Consider the following 19,096-nt stretch of genomic DNA (forward strand, 5'->3'; position numbering starts at 1 on the left):
GGTGCTTGCAGACCTAGCGGGTCAAAAGATCTGGCAACCTCCGACAGGATGCGACGTTTGGAAACCGGTTGTGTCAAGTCAGTGAGAGCGACGCGGAACAGCAGTTGGTCACTGGTGGGGTTCCACAATATGCCGAGAGTCTTGATCATTTCGTTCACGCCACTCAATTCGAATGACACTTGCTTCTCTCGTCGTTCGTCTGGAATAGTGTCAAGAAACTCGGCGGAATTGGAGCACCACTTGTGGAGCTCAAAGCCTCCCTTCTCCAGCAGCTCCTCCAGTTCGTCGCGCGCCAGCAGCAACTCCTTCAGTGTATCAGCACCCGCAAGTGCGTCATCGATATAGAAATCGTTCTCCAAAATCTTGGCAGCGCGAGGGTAGGCTTGTCCTTCGTCTTGGGCGAGCTGTTTCAACGTGCGGGTCGCCAGGTATGGCGCTGATGCCGTCCCGTAAGTGACGGTCAACAGTTCGAGCGTTTTGAGTGACTCGGAAGGGTCCGTTCTCCAAAACACACGTTGAAACTTCGTGTGGTCGGGGTGCACACGAACCATTCTGTACATCTTCGAGATGTCCGCCGTAAACACGTACGGGTACGTCCGGAATCGAAGGGCGATATCGAATAACGGATCTTGAATGGTTGGACCGACCATCAAGGTGTCGTTGAGCGAGAGCCCGGAACTCGTTTGTGCCGAGGCGTCAAAAACTGTGCGCAACTTGGTGGTGGACGAACTTGGCTTCAGTATGGCATGGTGGGGCAGGTAGTACCCACCATCTTCCTCCTTGGACGGATCGATTTCGCGGCAGTGGCCGAGGCGCACGTACTCTTCCATGAAAGCGCAGTAGGCCGCCTTCAGGTCCGCGTTCTTGGCTAGTTTCTTCTCGAGGTACGAGAAGCGCTGTAGTGCGTGCTGCTTCGAGTCGCCGAGTTGACTCACGTTGCCACGGAAGGGTAGCATCACGACGTAGCGACCGCTCGGGTCACGGCTGTGGGTCTGCTCGTAGCACTGCTCGCATGCCGTCTCCTCCGACGACATCCTTGAAGCGGTCGGCACCGCCTCGGATTCCCAGAACCGTTCGACGAGGTCGTTCAGCTCAGCGTCTTGGACCGCCACGTTGCAGCGGGTCACTTCGTACTTCCAGCTCGTGGAGTCGGCCAGGCCACCGACTACCCATCCGAACACTGTCTCCTGCAAAAACGGCAGGCTCTCTGCCAGCTTAACCTTACCAGTTTTCAGGAGACCGAAGAATTGGCCGACGCCAATCAGCATGTCCACCCGTTGAGGGCGGTAGAACTCCGGATCCGCTAGCTGCAGGCCGGCGGGTACCGGCCAGGTAGAGATGTCGATGTTCTTCGCAGGTATGGTTCCAGTGATACGGTTGATCACCAGACACTCCAAGCTGCTTGTGTAGACGTTGTCTCGGGACTGCACGTTGATGTGCACCAAGGCCGTAACCCTGGTCGTTGAACCATCCACACCTTTGACGTCGACGTTCACACTTCGTCGCTTCAGTCGAAGTAGCGACGCGACCTTCTCCGTACACAGATTCACTTGTGAACCGCAATCTAGCAGTACGCGGCAGGGCAGGGCCTTGCCACCGTCGTCGAGGATGTTCACAATCGCCGTGCAGAGAAGCGCTCGTTGTTGGTAGATCACACAGGAGGCAGTGACCGCCGTCGTTCCGGCTGGTCCTGCGCTCGGCGTAGCCGTCGTGGAGTTCTGCGTGGATCGTGCAAGTGGCTGCTCGACAGCGACACCCGTTTCGTTCAGATGTAGTGTAGAATGGTGCCGCTTCTTGCAGGTCTTGCACGTCTTCGTCGAGGAGCAGCGACGCGTAATGTGCCCCTTCTTTAAGCAATTGAAACAAACTCCAGTTTGCTTCGCCTTCTCGTAGCGCTCCTTCGGATCCAGCTTGAGATATTCGCCGCACTCGTGGTTCTGGTGCTCCTGTCCGCAAAATGCGCACCGGTACTCGACCGACGCCGCCAGGGACGATGCCTTCAGTGCGGGAATCTTCGTTGTCTTTGCTGCGACAGGCTTCTTCAGCTTGTTGTCAGCAAGCTCGATGCGTTCCAAAACTTGACTCCGGGTTGTGAGAAACTTCACCGTGTCGGCGTAGTTCGGAATCTCGCCGTGCTCGATGCTTGTCTCCCACACTTTCCTCGTCTCGATGTCAAGCTTCGACGCCAAAATGTTGACCACCAGAATGTCCGCAAGGCCAGCCATCGGGAACTCGTGGAAGTTTAAAGCACTTACGTGCCGTTTGCACCCGTCCACCAGCTCACGGAGTTGTTTACCACTTTCAGATGTCATCGGTTTGAGGTTAAGTAAACCGCCGACGTGAATGTCAACGATCCTCCTCTTATTCTCGTATTGCTCGGTCAGTTCCGCCCAAGCAGCAGCAAAGTCGCTGTCGTTGATCGTTTGCTGGTCGATTGACCCAACGGCTTCTCCGACCAGGCACTTGTCCAAATGATAGAGCTTGGTTGCGTCTGACTCGCCGGGGTGCTTGCTCATGACATCCGTGAAAATGGCCTTGAATTTGTACCAGTTTTCTGGCTTCCCGTCGAAAGATGGCAGCGGCGTGTGGAGAGAAGATGTCGCTTGCACTCGCACGGGTTGGGCTGCTGCCGGAGGCTGGGGGTCCGGTTCTTGCTTGACTCCACGCAGTAACTGGCAGACCTTGGCCCGAACGAAATTGTAATCCGCTTCAAATTCGACATACTTCTTCTCCTGGTCATCCGCTTCCGCTGGCTTGGCCGCGTAGATCTTATTCTGGAAGTGGTTGAATTCCTCGTAGGCCGCGTCAATCGTCTTCAGCTGGGTGTGCAGGAGGAACTCATCCGGAATCGTTTGGTTTTGCGTGTGCTGGCCCAGCACGTTCTTAATACGGGTGATTTTTCCTTTCACTGCACCACGTTGCTTCACCAAAATGTCGAACTCTTCCGCCATCTTTCTTCTCGATTGTTGCAGCTCTCCGATCGGCGTACTAAAAACTTCCAATAAAGAACTGTCCGGATCTTTCACCGGAGTTGAGAGCATCTACGCCCGTCCAATCGACCGGGTCCTTGTCCGTTCCTTTCGACCGAAACTACTACGAAAATCCGGCGAAGTAGGACCAAAAAATGTAGAGACGAATTAAAAAACGCGTGGACTGTAATTTGCGACTGGTTTATTCTCTTGCCGTCTCTAAACTGTCCTGGTTGTTCGTGCTGTGTGTTAGTGTGAGTGTGTTGTGTGAAAGCGGAAATGCACTGAACCAAAATTTCTCCTTCTAGATGTCAATCGCTGCAGGGTTGCCAAATGCGTCCCAACACCTTCTATCCCTTCCCCATTATCCCTTTCCCAGTTCCCATTTTCCCCAACTTCAATTGCCCAATTCCACTTCCCTCCTAAAAATATTTTTTTTTTTTTGCAAATTTACACTTACACACCACACCTAACTGATTCGGAGCGTTTGGTACGGTATGTCCACGCATCCTTCCTCCCCTGTTGATTTTGTGAAATGTGATCCGTTCACCGAATCTGTCTCTGCGGTTAATGCAACGCAGTAGGCCTGGCCGGTTTCATTTTTGCTGTACATTTTTGGGGTTACTCGGATGTACAGCAATTATTAATATTGACAAGAAAGGACTTGAGGCGTAATCTAACCGCAAGTTCTTCCAGGATGCTTTCTTCGGACTGGCTGCGCTTGTGTTCGATTAGATTAGATTAGAAGTTGTATAAAAATTTGTATGGGAAACCGTTTCTGCATTTTGAATATTTTTCATTTTAATTTTGAACTCAATTTTCAAACTTTCTCATAATTTCGCTGTCTGCCGGCGTGTATTCGATTGGAAGCATATGCACGCATTTTTTCAATTTTTTAAACAAGGAATAAAAAACTAAACAGTGGTCTAAATTGCTGGTACTTTATTATTAGCAGTGTTGATATTACATCTCCCAACTAGCACAACCCTTCTTTCTACGCAAAATTCTAAGCAAAAAGAATTGCCAGTCTCTATCTGGTGTTGACACAACCACGTGCGACATTCTCTTTTTTCTTTCATTCCCGCATTCACAATCATTCCCTTTCAACTGAGCAAAATGTTGCCAGTTCAACGGGACGTAATGTGTGGTCGGTTCCCAATTTCTGAGAAAACAAAATACTCTTCGGCGAGTTTTCGTAAACGAGGAAAAGAGAAAGAGTGATAGAGAGAGAATGCTCTTGCTGGCTAGCACGAGATAAAAGAAGAGAACTCACAAGAACTCGTTGCTAATTTTGAAATCTCGCTCTTTGAAAAGGGTCGATAAAAAACTGAAGCAATGTTGCGAAAGAAAATGAGCAGCTGTTCAAAAAAAGACGTTGTTGACCATTCTCATCACTACAGATTTTTGTTTTTGGTTGAATCGTAATTTCTCGACTCACGATCGAGATTTTTCGATAGTAAAATCACGATCTACCATCGACAAATTACGATCGAAATTTATCTGTTAAGAAATCTCGATCGTGGATCGAGAAAATAAGATCGAAATTTGTAGTAGCATTTTCCTGAAATTTTTTTTATTAAAACAAACTATCTGAAAAAAAATTCTAAGTTCAAAAAATTCATATTTTTAAAGTATGAAAAAAAAATAAAAAAAGGAAAGAAAAATCTAAATTTCAAAATAAAAAAAAATAAACATTTTTAAAATTTTGAAAATATATTTTTTTTTAATTTAAAGACTTTGGAATTAAAAAAAAATACAAAGGTTTTCAAATTTTCAATAAGGCCGATGCAAATATTTAAAAAAGTTTTTGTCCCTCGGCCCTGGCCGAGGTCAAGGGGGGGGGGGGGGGGGGGCAAAAAAATATAAAAATTTAAATAACAAGCCATAGTCTTCACATTTAAATGAAAAAAGTGTTTTAAAATGCATTTTACACTAGTTCAGTTGTTTTGCAATCATAAGTTTTCAAAAAATCTAAGATCTGACAAAAACAAAAATTGTATCGAAAAAAAAGATTTTGCATCGAAAATTTTCAAAAAATCTTAAGATTTTTTAATAAACCCAAACATGCTAAAAATGATTTTAAACGCAGGAGAATGTATTTAATTTGATTTCAGCTGGTTGCACTTGAATTTTCAATGAAATTTTGAAGTTTATTGTAAAAATATTTTTTTTGCCCCCTGATTTTTCGGGCCAATTTTGAAGGGGGGGGGTGACAAAAAATTTTGAAAATATTTGTACCAGCCTAATTAAAAAAAAATTACAAATTCAACGTCGTCTAAAAAAAAATCAGAAATTTTAAAATATTTTTTGTTCATTAATTTAAAAAAAATATTTATAAATTGAAAAAAATTAAAAAGACTAAAAGCTCAAATCATCAAAAACAATTGAAAAAATCGGAAAAATATAAAATTCTGGAAAAAAATTTATTTGAAAATATTTGTTCAGCTTTAAAAATATTAAAATTTGTTATGATGGAATATAGGACCAATAATACCACTCTCCACTCTCTTATTGTTTTGTTACAAAAGTTCCATTTTTGTAATGAAAGTTTTTAATTTTCAGCTCAAAAATGGTTGCGGCTTATGTCTCTTAAGCAGGAGGTTCAGGGATAGGGTGACAAGTAAAAAATGAAAATTTTGGAAAATATTCCCTGGTTCGATTCCATAGATAAAAATAAGTAACTGTGTAAAGTTTGAGCAAAATCGGTTAAGGTTTAGGGTCGGTTTTTATTGTTGAAGATTGTATGGGAAAACCGCAAAATGTATGGGGAAAAGCAAAAATTCCAAAAATCCACCAAAAGATGGCGTTAAATGTGTCGGATCATTGTCATGTGTGGGATTCTTGAGTATAATTTTATGACACAAAAATTTGTCGAAGAGCGCAAAACGGTCCAAGTTAACCCTGACGAGTTATTAGCGATTTAAAAAAGACGTTTTTGTATGAAAATATTTTTTTTCACCAACTTTAACGATCTATAGCGATTCTTAACCGATTTCGTTTTAAATTTTCACAATTACAGTGGACTCTCTGGCTGTCGAACTTCTCGATCTCAATACCGCTCTAGCTGTCAAAAAAAAATCAGTTCCTTCAAATAGATTGCTTTGATTTATCGTTCAATAATTTGATAACTCCCGCTCTCGACGGTCCCTTCAATATCGACAACGAGAGAGTCCACTGTACTTATTTTTGCCTAAGGAATAGAATTAGAGGGTATTTCTGAGGTCGTTTTTTTCAATTGTCAACCTATTAAGGGATCAAATCCCGGTCGATCCCCTTGACCTTTGGACTTAGGAATTGAACATACATGAACAAAAAAACGACTTGAATTAGGTGTGATTCGAACTCGCACCTTTGGATTGATGGTCTGCGATTCTAACCAGTCGGCCATCGGAAGGTTTAACATAAAGTCTTTTTCTCATATTAAATACGCTATAATCTATTATTTTCCTGAAGAGATTGGAAAATTTTTAAGATGAAGATGAGATGACGGTGAACCTCGTTGGATAAATGTGCGACACGCGCTAAAACAAATCCTTTTTTTGCCTAATGTTGCATAAACTACTATTTTTGTGTGGCAAACGGTAGATAAAATGGTAAAGCTGTTTAAAGTGGAAAATGATCTTTAGAATTTTATATTCAATGTGTATTTTTTTTATATAGTCATAGTTATAACTTATAAAATTTAATAAAATCAAGCAAACTTAAACTCATTTTAACCAATTTTTATTTCTACCCTCTTCCAGAAAAACCACCCGCTCCAGAACCAGGCTCGTTAGCGCCAGCCGCCAAACGCACGTACGCGGGTCGCAAATCAGCACGTGCTGCAGCAGCACCCACAAAACCGCCATCCCCGTTACCCGAACCGCCGGTGGCCATCCCCGCCGACGAAACCACCTCGTTGACCACCCCGGACGTCGTCGCCTCTGACGTGACGCAAATGTTCGGACGACGCTCGGCGATTCATCATCATCCGCACAACACACTGAACCATCACAACCATCAAAAGGCCAAGGCGGCACGGCAGGCGGCCCTCGAACAGCAACAGCAGCAACAACAGCAACTAAAGGAGGAGGAGCAGGACGACGATCGTGTCGTGATGAAACTGCACGGAACTGACCATCAACAGCAGAACAGCAAAATGGGCATGAAGCAGTCGGTGGTGGTCAAGTCACCGTCCGCGGCGGCCGCGGCCACCGCCGAGTTGATGGAGTGCGACGGGCTGGATCCGAAGAACACCAAGCGGATCAGCTTGGGGCTGCGGCAGAACCCAAAGCGGGCCAACTTGAACGAGGACTTTACGTCGCTGCTGGACGAAACGCTGGAGCCGATTCGGAAGCCGCGGATGCGGAGGGAATCGGTGCGGCGGGTTAACTACTCGGAACCGCGCGAGGACGAGATTGCCTCGCAGGAGGAGTTGATTGAGAGTATCTTGCTGGAGAGTACGGCGCAGGAAGCAGCGGCTGCGGCTGCGGTTGAGGAGAGTTGTCGGGGGAAGAAGAAGACGGCGGGATCGCCGAAGCGGAGCAGCGGGTCGGACGTGAAGATCCGCGGGATTCGGTGGAGGGCGCCCTCGCCACAGTCGCGACCTCCGGTCAAGTCTCCGCTGCTGTACAAGGTGATTGAGGAGCCGAAACCGAAGGTTAAGAAGAACAACTCGGCTTCGCCGACGAAAGAGTCTTGCGGGAAGCCGGGAAGTCCCACGAAAGCTACCAAGAACGGGCTGATCGTCAAGATTCGCCGCGTGCGGCAGTCCGAGCTGAGTCTGCTGAACGACGAAGCGGAGAACTTTATGTTCCCCAAAAGCAACGACAGCTCGGACGACGAAACGGACGAAGATCGGCAAACGTCGTCGGAGACCGGTCCGGGAGATTACAGCCAAGAAGTCCCCAGCAGCGACTACGACCACCACAACTCGAGTCGGCGCAAATCTGCGGGAACTCCGCTCCCAACCTCAGCGCTCGCTCAACAAATTCGAAAACGTCCCCCCGGACGACCTCCGGCAGACTCGCCCAGCAAACGACCCGCCAAAGAGTCGACCCCGACGCCGTCGGCGTCCGACCAGGAATCGTCCACGCCCCGATCGCGCCGTGCCGGCGTCCGCGGCGTGGCCGCCCTCCTGCACGACAACGCCGAGTATTACAAATTTCCCGACCCGGGCTCCAGACTGCGATTTCCGGAAGCCCCCATCCAGCCAAACCCCACAGTAGGAGAAGCAGACGTTGATGAAGAGGTCGCAGCTGCGACGACGACGCTGATGACGCCACCGCCGGTACCGCCACCGAAACGACGTGGCCGCAAACCCGCGTCGGCCACCGTAGTCGCGAGTGCAAGTTCGACGACGACGACGACGATGAGCGCCGAGCAGCGCCAACGGCAAGATCTGCTGTTGGCGACCCGCGGTGCGAGTGGTTGTTCGTCGCCGTACCAGCACCAGGAGCAGCTGACGAGCTGTGGCAAGGCCATCATCAACTACGCCAAGGGGAAGGAGGATGGGATGGGGGCGATGTTCAAGTGGAGCACGTTTGTGCGCAACTGCGAGCAGATCGAGCCGTACCGGTTCGCGTTCGAGCGGGTGCCGTCGCTGGAGCCGTGGTACGAGACGTTCCAGCGGCAGGACGAGTCGAGCGAGAAGATGTACGAGTACTTTGGGAATACTGGTGAGTGCTGTGTTTTTTTTTTTAAACTTTTTTGAAGCTCCATAAAAAACTTTGTATTGCTTAAATGCTTAAAAAATACTTAAAAAGCTTTTTAAAAAATATCATATACCGTACAAGAACTGTAGTGCAAATGTTCGTATTCCGAGCTTTGTACTATTTTTAAGGGCATCTCCACCGCAGAGATCAAATTGCAGAGCAATGTTACCGGGATGAATATCGAGTTTTAGTTTTTGTGCCTCGTTGAACAAGTACACATTTAACATTTTAGGCAGTGTTGAAAAAATTAAGTGAATCGAACTAATGAAAAAAAAAATACAAAAAAAACAGTTTAAATAAAATTTAAGCCAATAGAAAATTCAATTCAATATAAAACAAACATTAGTTCTATACAAGTTTTTTTTTTAATTGCTAAATACTGGTATTGAGGTTCCTTGACCATAACATTAAAAAAACAAAGTAATGAAAAAGCAATTTTCTAAAAAATCTAAAAAAAAATCAAAAAGCAACTTTTAAACTAAATTTAATACTTCTTCACTGTTTAAACTCTGGGTGATTAATTGGACATTAAATAAAAATATTATATTATAAGGCTAGTACGGAGCACGAAAGGAACCCACTACTACGCATAAAAAAAACACTCAAGAAACGGTCAAGGAAAAGTGTCACGAAAAGCTTATTTTAAGCGGTACGCAGCTAAAAGCAAATTTCGAATTGCCAAAAAATGAAGGAAAAAGGTCCAATAAACCAAATTTCCAATTTTTGTTTTTGGGTGTTTTTAAGCCCGCCTTGAGTCAGGGGTATTAAAAAACACCCAAAAAGCAAAAACTGAAAGTTTGGTTTATTGGACCTTTGAAAAAAAAAAATTCATCTTCTTTGAAGGGAATCTGACTTTGCCGAGCCAGACAGGAATCGAACCCATCACCTTCCGCTTACAAGACAAAACCCGTAACCTCACGGCCACGGAAGCTCGAAAATAAGTGTTTTTTTTTGCTTCGAACGAAGTATAAATCAACCATTACATTAATCATTCTATTTTCTGGCAAAAAAAAAAAAAACAAAAAAAGTTCTGGAGCAACACGGGAAAAGGGCGGGTAAGCATTTTGACAGTTTGGACTATTTAGCTATTTCTCAAGCTTCAGGTAACGTTTTCTCAAAATTCGAAATGGGAAACAATAGCTGGCCTCCCCAGCTACCATTTAACACTATGGGTTTTGTAAAATAGTTGCCTTTTGCCTAGTAAATTGCAAAATAGTTGCAGCTGTCAAAATGCTTATGCGCCCTTTTCAAATGTTGCTCCATTAATATCAAAAAATCTGAAAATTTAAAATTTCAAAAACTTTAAAATACAATTATTAAAACATTGAAAATGCATCAGAAAATTCAAATATTAAAAAAATCGAAAATATATTTTTGAAAAAGTTTAAAAGATTTAGAAATATCAAAATTAAAGAATTTAAGAAATAGGGATTTAAGAATTTCTGAATTTAAGAATTTTAGAATCTTCACATTTTAGAATTTTATAGTTTAAGATTTTTTTTTAGAATTTTAGAATTTTAGATTTTTAGAATTTTTGGAATTTTAGGATTTTATTATTTTTGAATATTTTTGAATTTTGAATTTTTGAATTTTCGAATTTTTGAATTTTTAAATTTTAAAATTTTAGAATTTTAAGAATTTTAGAATTTTAAAATTTTTAAATTTTTAAATTATTGAATTTTCGAATTTTTGAATTTTAAAATTTTAGAATTTTAAGAATTTTAGAATTTTAAAATTTTAAAATTTTTAAATTTTTAAATTATTGAATTTTTGAATTTTTAAATTTTTGAATTTTTTGAATTTTTGAATTTTTAAATTTTTGAATTTTTGAATTTTTGAATTTTTGAATTTTTGAATTTTTGAATTTTTAAATTTATAAATTTTTGAATTTTTGAATTTGAAATTTTTTTAATTTTTGAATTTTTGAATTTTTAAATTTTTAAACTTTTGAATTTTTAAATTTTTGAATTTTTAAATTTTTAAATATTTGAATTTTTGAATTTTTGGAATTTTTGAATTTTAAAATTTGAAAATCTAAGATTTTAAAATTTTAGAATTTTAGAATTTTCGAAATTTAGAATTTTAGATTTTTTTTGCATAATTTTAGGATTTTAGAATTTGAGATTTGTTTAGAATTTCGGATTTTTTTTAGATTTTTTAAAGTTAAGATTTTTTTTTTAATTTTAGATTTTTTTATGTTTCTGAATTTTAGTAGAATCTTTGAATTTTAGAATTGTAGAATTTTAGGATTTTCCAAATTTTAATTTTTTGAATTGTATTTTTTTTATTATTAAATTTTAGAATGCTTTCTTCGAATTAGTTGCGCTTGTGTTAGATGAGATGAGACGAATTACAAAATTTAGATTAGAATTAGAATTGCTTACAGTCTTATCTGAAACTCTATGTGCTTTGAGTTTCCTTAAAAATATATATAACTAAAATATTAATTAGAATACCATATCCTCAATATAATAATCAAACTTATTTATAATATTTGAATTCAGATAACAAAAAAATATTAAAAAATTTCAAAATTACAATTGAACTAGAAAATATTACATTTTTTATTTAAAACTTGAGTCTTTGGCACTAAAATTTCAAAAATATAAAAATGGGGATAAGATGGTCTGTTATCCCAGAATTCAATATTTATTTAAAGGCCTAAAAATGTCAATTTTGATAAAAAATGGTTAACTAAACGCTATAATATTATAATGTATTCTTCCATCGTTTTCATTGAAATAGTAGTTTATGCAACAAGTTGCAAATAGAGGATTTTTTCAGCACGAGTCGTACATTTATCCAACGAGGTCCACCGAGTTGGATAAATACGAAGAGTGCTGAAAAAATCAAGTTTTGCAACGAGTTCCATACAACATTTTTTGCAATTCCAAAAAACACCCATTGAGTGAAATTTAAAGTCAAATTTTCATGTATTTTGTCAATAAATCGTTTAAATCAAAAAATGTTGAAAAGTGTTACTTTTCGAAACAAGTGCTGAAAAGTTGAACTTTACAGCACCCATTTGAGTGCTGAAAAGTAGAACTTTTCAGCATTTATTTTGAAAAGTGTTGCTATTCGATTCTGTTATTTTTGGTACAGAAAATTAGGCTATTTCGTCGTTCAAGAATGACAGGAAAAGTAAATAGTTTCACGACGGAATTGCAAAAAGTATATTTTTTAGCATAACGAAGCATTTTTTGTCATTATTAACACAATTTCAAAAATGTTTCAATGGTTCATTTTGTTGAAGTAAGGTTGGTTCAAATATTACGTAACACAAAATTGGGACATTTCAGACTTAACTCAGAAATCAAAGCACTTTTCGTTTAGTTTGAATTAAAATTTTGAAATTCCTAAATTTTCGCATTCCGTCGACATATCTTCGATGAACTTCGATGTTTCATGTTTGACTTATTTTAACTAACCTTCGTCTTCTTCTCTCTCCCTCTTCCAGCCTACCGGAAACTGCCGTACGAGATGGGCGGGCTGCCTCCGCTGAGGCAAAACTGCTGCATCCTCAACTACCGAATGAAGTCCAAAACGCCCGAGTCGACCGTCCCGAGCAGCAGCAACAGCAGCACCTGCGACGGCGCCACGACCACGGGAACCACCACGACAAAAGACCAACCCGCCAAACCTTCCTCCTCCGCCTCCTCGACGTCGGAACCGCTCTCACTTCCGCTGAAGAAGCGAAAACTGCTGATCGATTCCGACCGGCCGCGGAAGAGTCCTCGCGAGCACGCCTCTACGCTGGCCATTCTGAGCTTGCTGCAGCAGCAGACGCAGCACAACCGGCGGAGGACCGTGTCGGGGGGAAGTTCCGTTCCGTTGAACCTGCCGCCGCCAAGTCCCGTTCCGTCGTCCGGGGGTTACAGCCCGAAGAAGGAGGCCATCAAGCAGCAACTGCAGCAGGAAGCGGACTCTGCGCTGGGGGATGAGATCCGGTCGTCGTGTGGAAGCGATCCGGTCACGGAGAAGGATGAACCTGTGGGTGGAGGCGGGGGAATCGGTGCCAAAAAGATCAAGTTTGACCCGCCGATCATGCCGGAGCAGAGCTTCGTCAACTACAAAGTGATGTGCCAACAGCTGGAGGAGTTCTTGGACGCCGACAGCGCCCTCCCGCCGGAAGAGGACCTCGACCTGCCGGAAACGGTTCCGATCGTACCCGCTACCGACGACCCGCTCAAGCAGAACTTGCTGCGCATCGTACAAGCCTGTGATAAGGAACCTCCCCTCAGCTTGAAGCTGGTCAGCCGCCACGAGAGCATCGTCCGGAAGATTGTCCAGTACGACCGGCGGCCGCGCCCGCTCAGTGCCATCACGATCAAGTCCTTTGACGGCGGCGGGGGAGGAGGGGCGGCCGGAGGTGGAGGAACACCCGGAACCGGAACCTGCCTGGGAATCTTCAAAAAGCGCATCAACCGAACCGGCTGGCCAAACGTGAAGAAGCGGATCGTGACCAGGAAGCAGCACCAGCAAAAGGGCGGCAGCGCCACCAGCAAGCGGGACAGCGCGGAAAGTGCCGGCAAAGTTGAGGGGCCGGAAGTCAAGAAGGAGGAACCGGAAGCGGAGGACACGTCGCGGAAGTCTTCGACGGAAGAGTCGCAAGTTAGCGTTGGAACTGTTGGGGTTGGGGAAGAAGAAGCGGTCAAGCAGGAAGTGGACGGAGAGGAAGGGGAGGTGGAGGAGGAGGAAGAGGAAGACGACGAGGATGAGTTTGAGGACACGATGACGATGCTGGATCCGGAGGAGGTAACGGCGGCAATGAAGACGAATGGAGAGACCCAGAAGAAGGCAGTTGGGAAGGAGGAGGAGGATGAGAAGCAGCAACTGTTGACGGATGATGAAGAGGAAGATGGTGTGGAGGAGGAGGAAGAGGAGGAACGGGAGGAGAAAGCCAAGAAGGAGACGGAAGGTAAGATGATTTTAACGAAATTTTACATTAAATTTAAAATGTTTATTGAGGAAAATTTAAAAAAAAAATGTGAATTGAAAATATCTAAACGATTTTAAAGTACTAGCGAATATTCATACTACCGTCATCTGTATTGAACCGGGACTACAGTCTGAATAACAGCAGTGTTTAGAGCACTTAAAGGTTTTAAATTTGAAAATGGATGTACACATTTTGTTGGTCTGAGTCTGTTCTATCCGAAACCAACTAGAAAAATCAAAATATTGTGCTCTAACATGGTTAAAACTGCTGTCCCAATTCGTCCTAGTTGACGGTAATACAAGAAAACATTATTAAAATCTGAACAAATAATACATAATTGTATGACATCTTTTAACAATTTCAAATTCCAGTTTCACAAATGTAGAAGGCGTCAAAAGTTTAGGAAAAATAATATCGAAATAAACTTAAAAAATTACTTGCAACGGCTTTTCAAAATTTAAAGCAAAATTACAGATAAAGCAATATTTATGTAATTTTCCATATTGAAAATAATAAAAAAACTAAAGTTTTAACAATAAAGATAATTTTTCATGTTTAAAAAAAACATAAAAATGGCTTCAAATATTTTATTTTCTGCACAACTCGTATATTGTACAAAAACTCCGATATAAATTACATTTTATTATAAAAATAAATTGAAAATATTAGTATTTAGCTTAATACCATATTTTGTGAAAATCAGAGTATTGAATATAAATAAATGAAACAAAAAAGCTTTTAGAAACTTAAAAAAAACTTCAGAATTCTTTTCCTAAAAATCAAACAAGTGCATTAGTAAATACTTGAAATTACGTTTAAAAAATCTGTGATTGTATTTTAATTTATTAAAAAATTCACCAATGTTGAAAAATAAAAAAAAATATATTTTGTTGAAAGTCTTGTACCTCGCACATAAAATTAGGTTACAATAAACGTTTTTTTAGAATTTTAATATTTGGAGAAAAAATATGCGAATTATTTAAAAATCGATTTGAATATTAAAAGTTACGGAATTCTGAAATTTTTGAAAAAATACTAAAGTTTGTCGCATTTATGCAAAAATACGATCAGTACTTTGTATTTAAAAATGCTGTTATTTTTTTTCAGCGCGTATAAAAAATATAGAATTTTGTGATACTTAAAGTATTATTTAAAAGCATCATAATTTAACTTTGTACAGTAGTTGTTCGGTAACTGGGCGTTGTTTAACTGGGCTGCTTTCGAACTGGGCGCTCGATAACTGGGTCAAACAAACGTCAAAAACCCAAACAAATCGAAATGATCGAGGGATTAATGGATGCAAAAATCATGTTCAATAAATAAAAAAAACTTTTTTCAAGCTTTTATGGAATTTTAAGTAACAATGAAAGAAATATTAAAAGTAAGCATTGTAAATAAATTTGATCAACTTTTATTTTTATATTTCATCATAAAAATACTATGCATCGGTGGTCCCCTCGTCATTTTTCGTTCAGCCCAGTTAGCGAGAAGCATTCGGTGACTGGGCTACGTTCTCAGCCCAGTTACCTAACAAATACTGTATAATTTTTTGCAAAATAGTAATAAAAAAAAAATATTTTAACCCTCTACAACCCAACCCTGCCTCTAGACGGGCTTCGATTTAAAAAATAGCCAAAAATCAATTTTTCAACCAATTTTCGATCTTTAAAAAGCATTGGAAAGAGGAACTTTCAAAATTTTGGAAAATTTTAGAGTTGGAAGTTTGACTTGTTTTATGTGACTTTGCCAATGTTTTTAAAAATGTATTTTTTTAGGGGTCAACTTTCGCTGTGTTTTTTACTAACATTTCCTATATTTTAAGTAAAAAGAAGTATGCAGTAATTTTTCTAGTGCCCCAGACTATGCCTTTACGCATTAATTTACATGTTAAATGATAATAGTTCCATTTGAAAGCAGAAAATGTGAAAAACATGCAAAACATTTAAAAAGTGACTGTAAAAACATGAAAAAAATAGATAGGCAAAATGTAATGATAGGAGGTGGTAGAGTAGGCCAAATACCACCAAAAACAAACATAAACTAAACAAGTTAAATGCAAATTAAAATACTAGAAATGAAAAAAGAAAAACATAAAACAAGAGAAGTAAAGTTTTTCGCAGAACAAAAGTTGCTCAAAATGACCTCCTAAACACGGGAAAAATAAAAATTTTCGAAAAAAAAAATTTGGGCAGTAGAGGGTTAAAAATGCATAGAAAATATAGTTTTTTTTGTAATTTGAGCAATTCCGTTATAAAACATCAACATAACGGATGTGCGACCAAGGGAAAAAGGTTGAAACAAGACAAAATGTCGATTGGACCAAAAGTCGGAAAAGGACAAAAGGTCAAATGGACAAAAGATCGAACGCCAAAAGGTCGAATGTAACAAAACGTCTAATGTACAAATGGTCGTATGTGGAATTGCGAAACAGAATTCTGCAATATATTTTGTAAATGTCTATAAGTGTACAGTACAGTGTAGTTACATACAAATTCGTATTTTTTCTGTGCTTCTTTTCAAATCATTAGTTCCTTGAAATAAATAGCATTACTTCCAAACATTTTTTTAAGAGTATTGCATCACTAAAAAACATTTTTTTTGTAATGATATTCTTTCAAGCATGATCAGTTCTTCTTAAAAATAAGAAGTTTGACTTCTAGAAATATTTTGAGAGATTTTAAATTCTTCAAAGCAAACTGCTCTTGCTTGTTGCAATATTTTTGTGAGTTTTTTAATTCTTTCAAATATAAGCCGTTCTTTGAAAATAAAGGGTGACTTCAAAAATGTTTTGTAGATTATTCCATTCTTCGAAAATAAAAAAGTTGTAATTCTTTACTTATTCATTCTTCAAATACAATATATTCTTAATATCCGACAAAACTCGTCATATTTTTCATTCTTACAAACATTGTCAGTTCTTTGAAAAAAAGTCGTGCTTCTAAAATATGTTGTGAGCTTATCCATTCTTTAAATAAAAGTATACTTGATATTTGGAATATTTTAGTGTCTTTTTCCATTCTATCAGACGTAAGCAGTTCAAAAAAAGAGAAAAAGTCAAACTTTAAAATATTTTCACATATTTTGTATCATTTTTCCCTTTCTTACTAAAGAAAGGTATAGGATTTGCTTTTGGCTCCGACTCAAGATCAAGCTTCGTAACCCTTCGAATATTCATTTCAAAAACCTGCAAAAAATCATGGACGATGGATTTTCGACGCCCGATCGATTGGCAATAACAGGATTGGTCTGTCAATTTCCCGTAAAAGCCATTTTTTCACCACATTCCACAACAATTCTTTTGCATTTTATCTAATTTTTTTCTCCATATCATAATCCAGACCATAATCGAGCTTCTGAAACAAATTTGACCCCAATCGGATTTTCCGTTCAGATTCTAGAAAATTTCCATTTTTGCCTTTCTTACCAAAGAAAAAATATTAAAAATCGAAGTTTCGTCCATTCGACCTTTTGCCCACTTTCGACCTTTTGTTTATTCGACCTTTTGTCATAAATTATTCAACCTTTTGTCATAAATTATCTTTGTATGACGGAGTCACGGCTGTATTGCATTATAGAAATAAAAAAAAAATCATAGAAATTGTATTGAGCAAAATTGTTAAAATTTAAAAAACGGAAAAACATATTTTTTGGGTTTTTTTAGGGATGAAAAATAATTCACGTGTTTTTGTTGATTTAAAAAAATAACAAATATTTCACGTAGACTTGACAATCTATTTCTTTTCTTTCCTTCCAGAATCCCGCCAAACCCCGGAACCATCAAAAACCGAAGAAATTCTCATCCCCAGCCGGTCCTGCCCGCGCCAATCCTCGTCATCCCTCCCCAGCAGCAAGTACGTCACCAAAACGACCCCCTCGATGACCCGAATCGACTACAACGTCGCGCCCTCGGAACCGGCGTCGCTGCCGCCAAAAACGGCCACCGTAGACACCGTCGCCACCGCCGAAGAGTGCGACTCGATCAGCTCGCGCAGCATCTTCGTGAGCGATGACTGTGATACGACCTCGTCGACGCTCATCAACATGGAGGCGGACCCGCTGGCACTGCCCTGCACCCCACCGGTGGACGCCGTCGAGAATCACGCGGTTGACGAGGAGGATGAAGATTCGAGGCCGGCGACGCCGGCAGCTCGGGGGAGGCAGAACAGTGCGAGGAAGCGGGGAAACCTGCAGCCGATTGTGTGCCTGCAGAAGATTAGCTGTGCCACGACGGCCGCGAAGGCGGCGGCCGCATCTTCGATGCGAACCCGGTCCTCGTCCCGGACGCCCATCAAGAAAACGTACAAACGGTCCGTGTTTACGAGCGCGCTCGTCAACTCGGCGGGGAAGCCGCTCAAGAAGAAGCGAAAACGGAAGAAGCTTAAGCTGATGAATGGTGGCGGAGGTGGCGGCGGAACGTCCTCGCCGAGCTGTTCCGACGGTGGGCAGAACTCGTCGTCGGTCGCGGACGAACCTACCAACGAAGACGAGGACGAGGGTGAGGACGATGACACGCGGACGGATGGAACCGATTCGCCGACGTCGCCGCGACCGCGGGGTTTAACCTCCAAGAGCCGACCTCCCACGCCCAGCCCGGCCAAGTATTCGCCCCGCAAGCTGCGGAAACCGCGGGGCAGGTGGTACCGGGAGCGGTAGAATTAAGAGAGCTGCACCCGGAAGTGCGTGTGTCCAACATTTTATCGTGAGAAACAAAGGCTAAAAAGGTGAGTTTATGTGCTAAAAATGTCTCCTTCTTTTTCGCGGCAAATCCAGACCAAGTTTTATTCGGTTCCCGTTTGTCGTTTGTTTTCTGAGGAGGGGGATCATAATCCGGTTAGTAAACGTTAACGTTAGTGTCAGTGGGTAGCTCAAATGAAACTAGCAAGTAAAAGTTATGCAGGAGAAAAGCATCCAATTATTATTAGTTGTACATTATTATTTTACCTTTTTAAACTATTATCAATTATTATTTCTCTCAAACAAAACGCCCGTAGCTAATTTAAACCCGTAAATGTTAAGGAAAACAACCAACTGTAATAACGTGAATAAAGAGAACAACTAAACAAAAAAAACTCTAACCGGACTCGTGTGCGTGTGTGAGAAATGTAAAGAAAGAAAGAAAAGTCCGTTTTAAATGATAACATAACGAACGAGGAACGAAAAATTGGAAGTGAAAAAAAAAACAAATAAAACAAGTCAAAAGATGTACCACACACAAAGCAAAAAAGAAAAAAAAGAAGTCCCAAATTGAGAGAACAGCAAAACCAGTACCGGTTAAAGCAAAGTGTAATAAAGAAAGACGATGTTCAAAACTTAAACAAAAAACTTGTGTTGAATTTACTAAAAGAATGAAAGAAATCACTTAATTCAGCGGTTCTCAACCTCAGGGTTGTTACGGAAGGCGCGGATCGCGCGAATGGCGCGTTAGAATTACTTTCAAGTTATTGAGAAAAATATTATTAAGAACTACGAGAATTTGTTTTTTTTTATTGAGTGCA

At 40.9% G+C, this 19,096-nt stretch overlaps 1 protein-coding gene across 1 annotated transcript in view; it reads left to right on the forward strand.

The window, feature by feature from the left end:
- LOC120415166 (protein chiffon-like) overlaps nucleotides 1–18,762 on the forward strand; it is a 43,811-nt gene extending 25,049 nt beyond the window's left edge. Inside the window, exons 5-7 of the mRNA XM_039576604.2 lie at nucleotides 6,713–8,626; nucleotides 12,120–13,580; nucleotides 17,356–18,762. Coding sequence (XP_039432538.1) covers nucleotides 6,713–8,626; nucleotides 12,120–13,580; nucleotides 17,356–18,254 — 4,274 coding nt within the window. The 3' untranslated portion in view covers nucleotides 18,255–18,762. The remainder of the gene's footprint in view (nucleotides 1–6,712; nucleotides 8,627–12,119; nucleotides 13,581–17,355) is intronic.
- Nucleotides 18,763–19,096: the final 334 nt, after the last annotated feature.

Source organism: Culex pipiens, chromosome 2, assembly GCF_016801865.2.
Source record: "Culex pipiens pallens isolate TS chromosome 2, TS_CPP_V2, whole genome shotgun sequence".
NCBI classification, from domain to species: domain Eukaryota; kingdom Metazoa; phylum Arthropoda; class Insecta; order Diptera; family Culicidae; genus Culex; species Culex pipiens.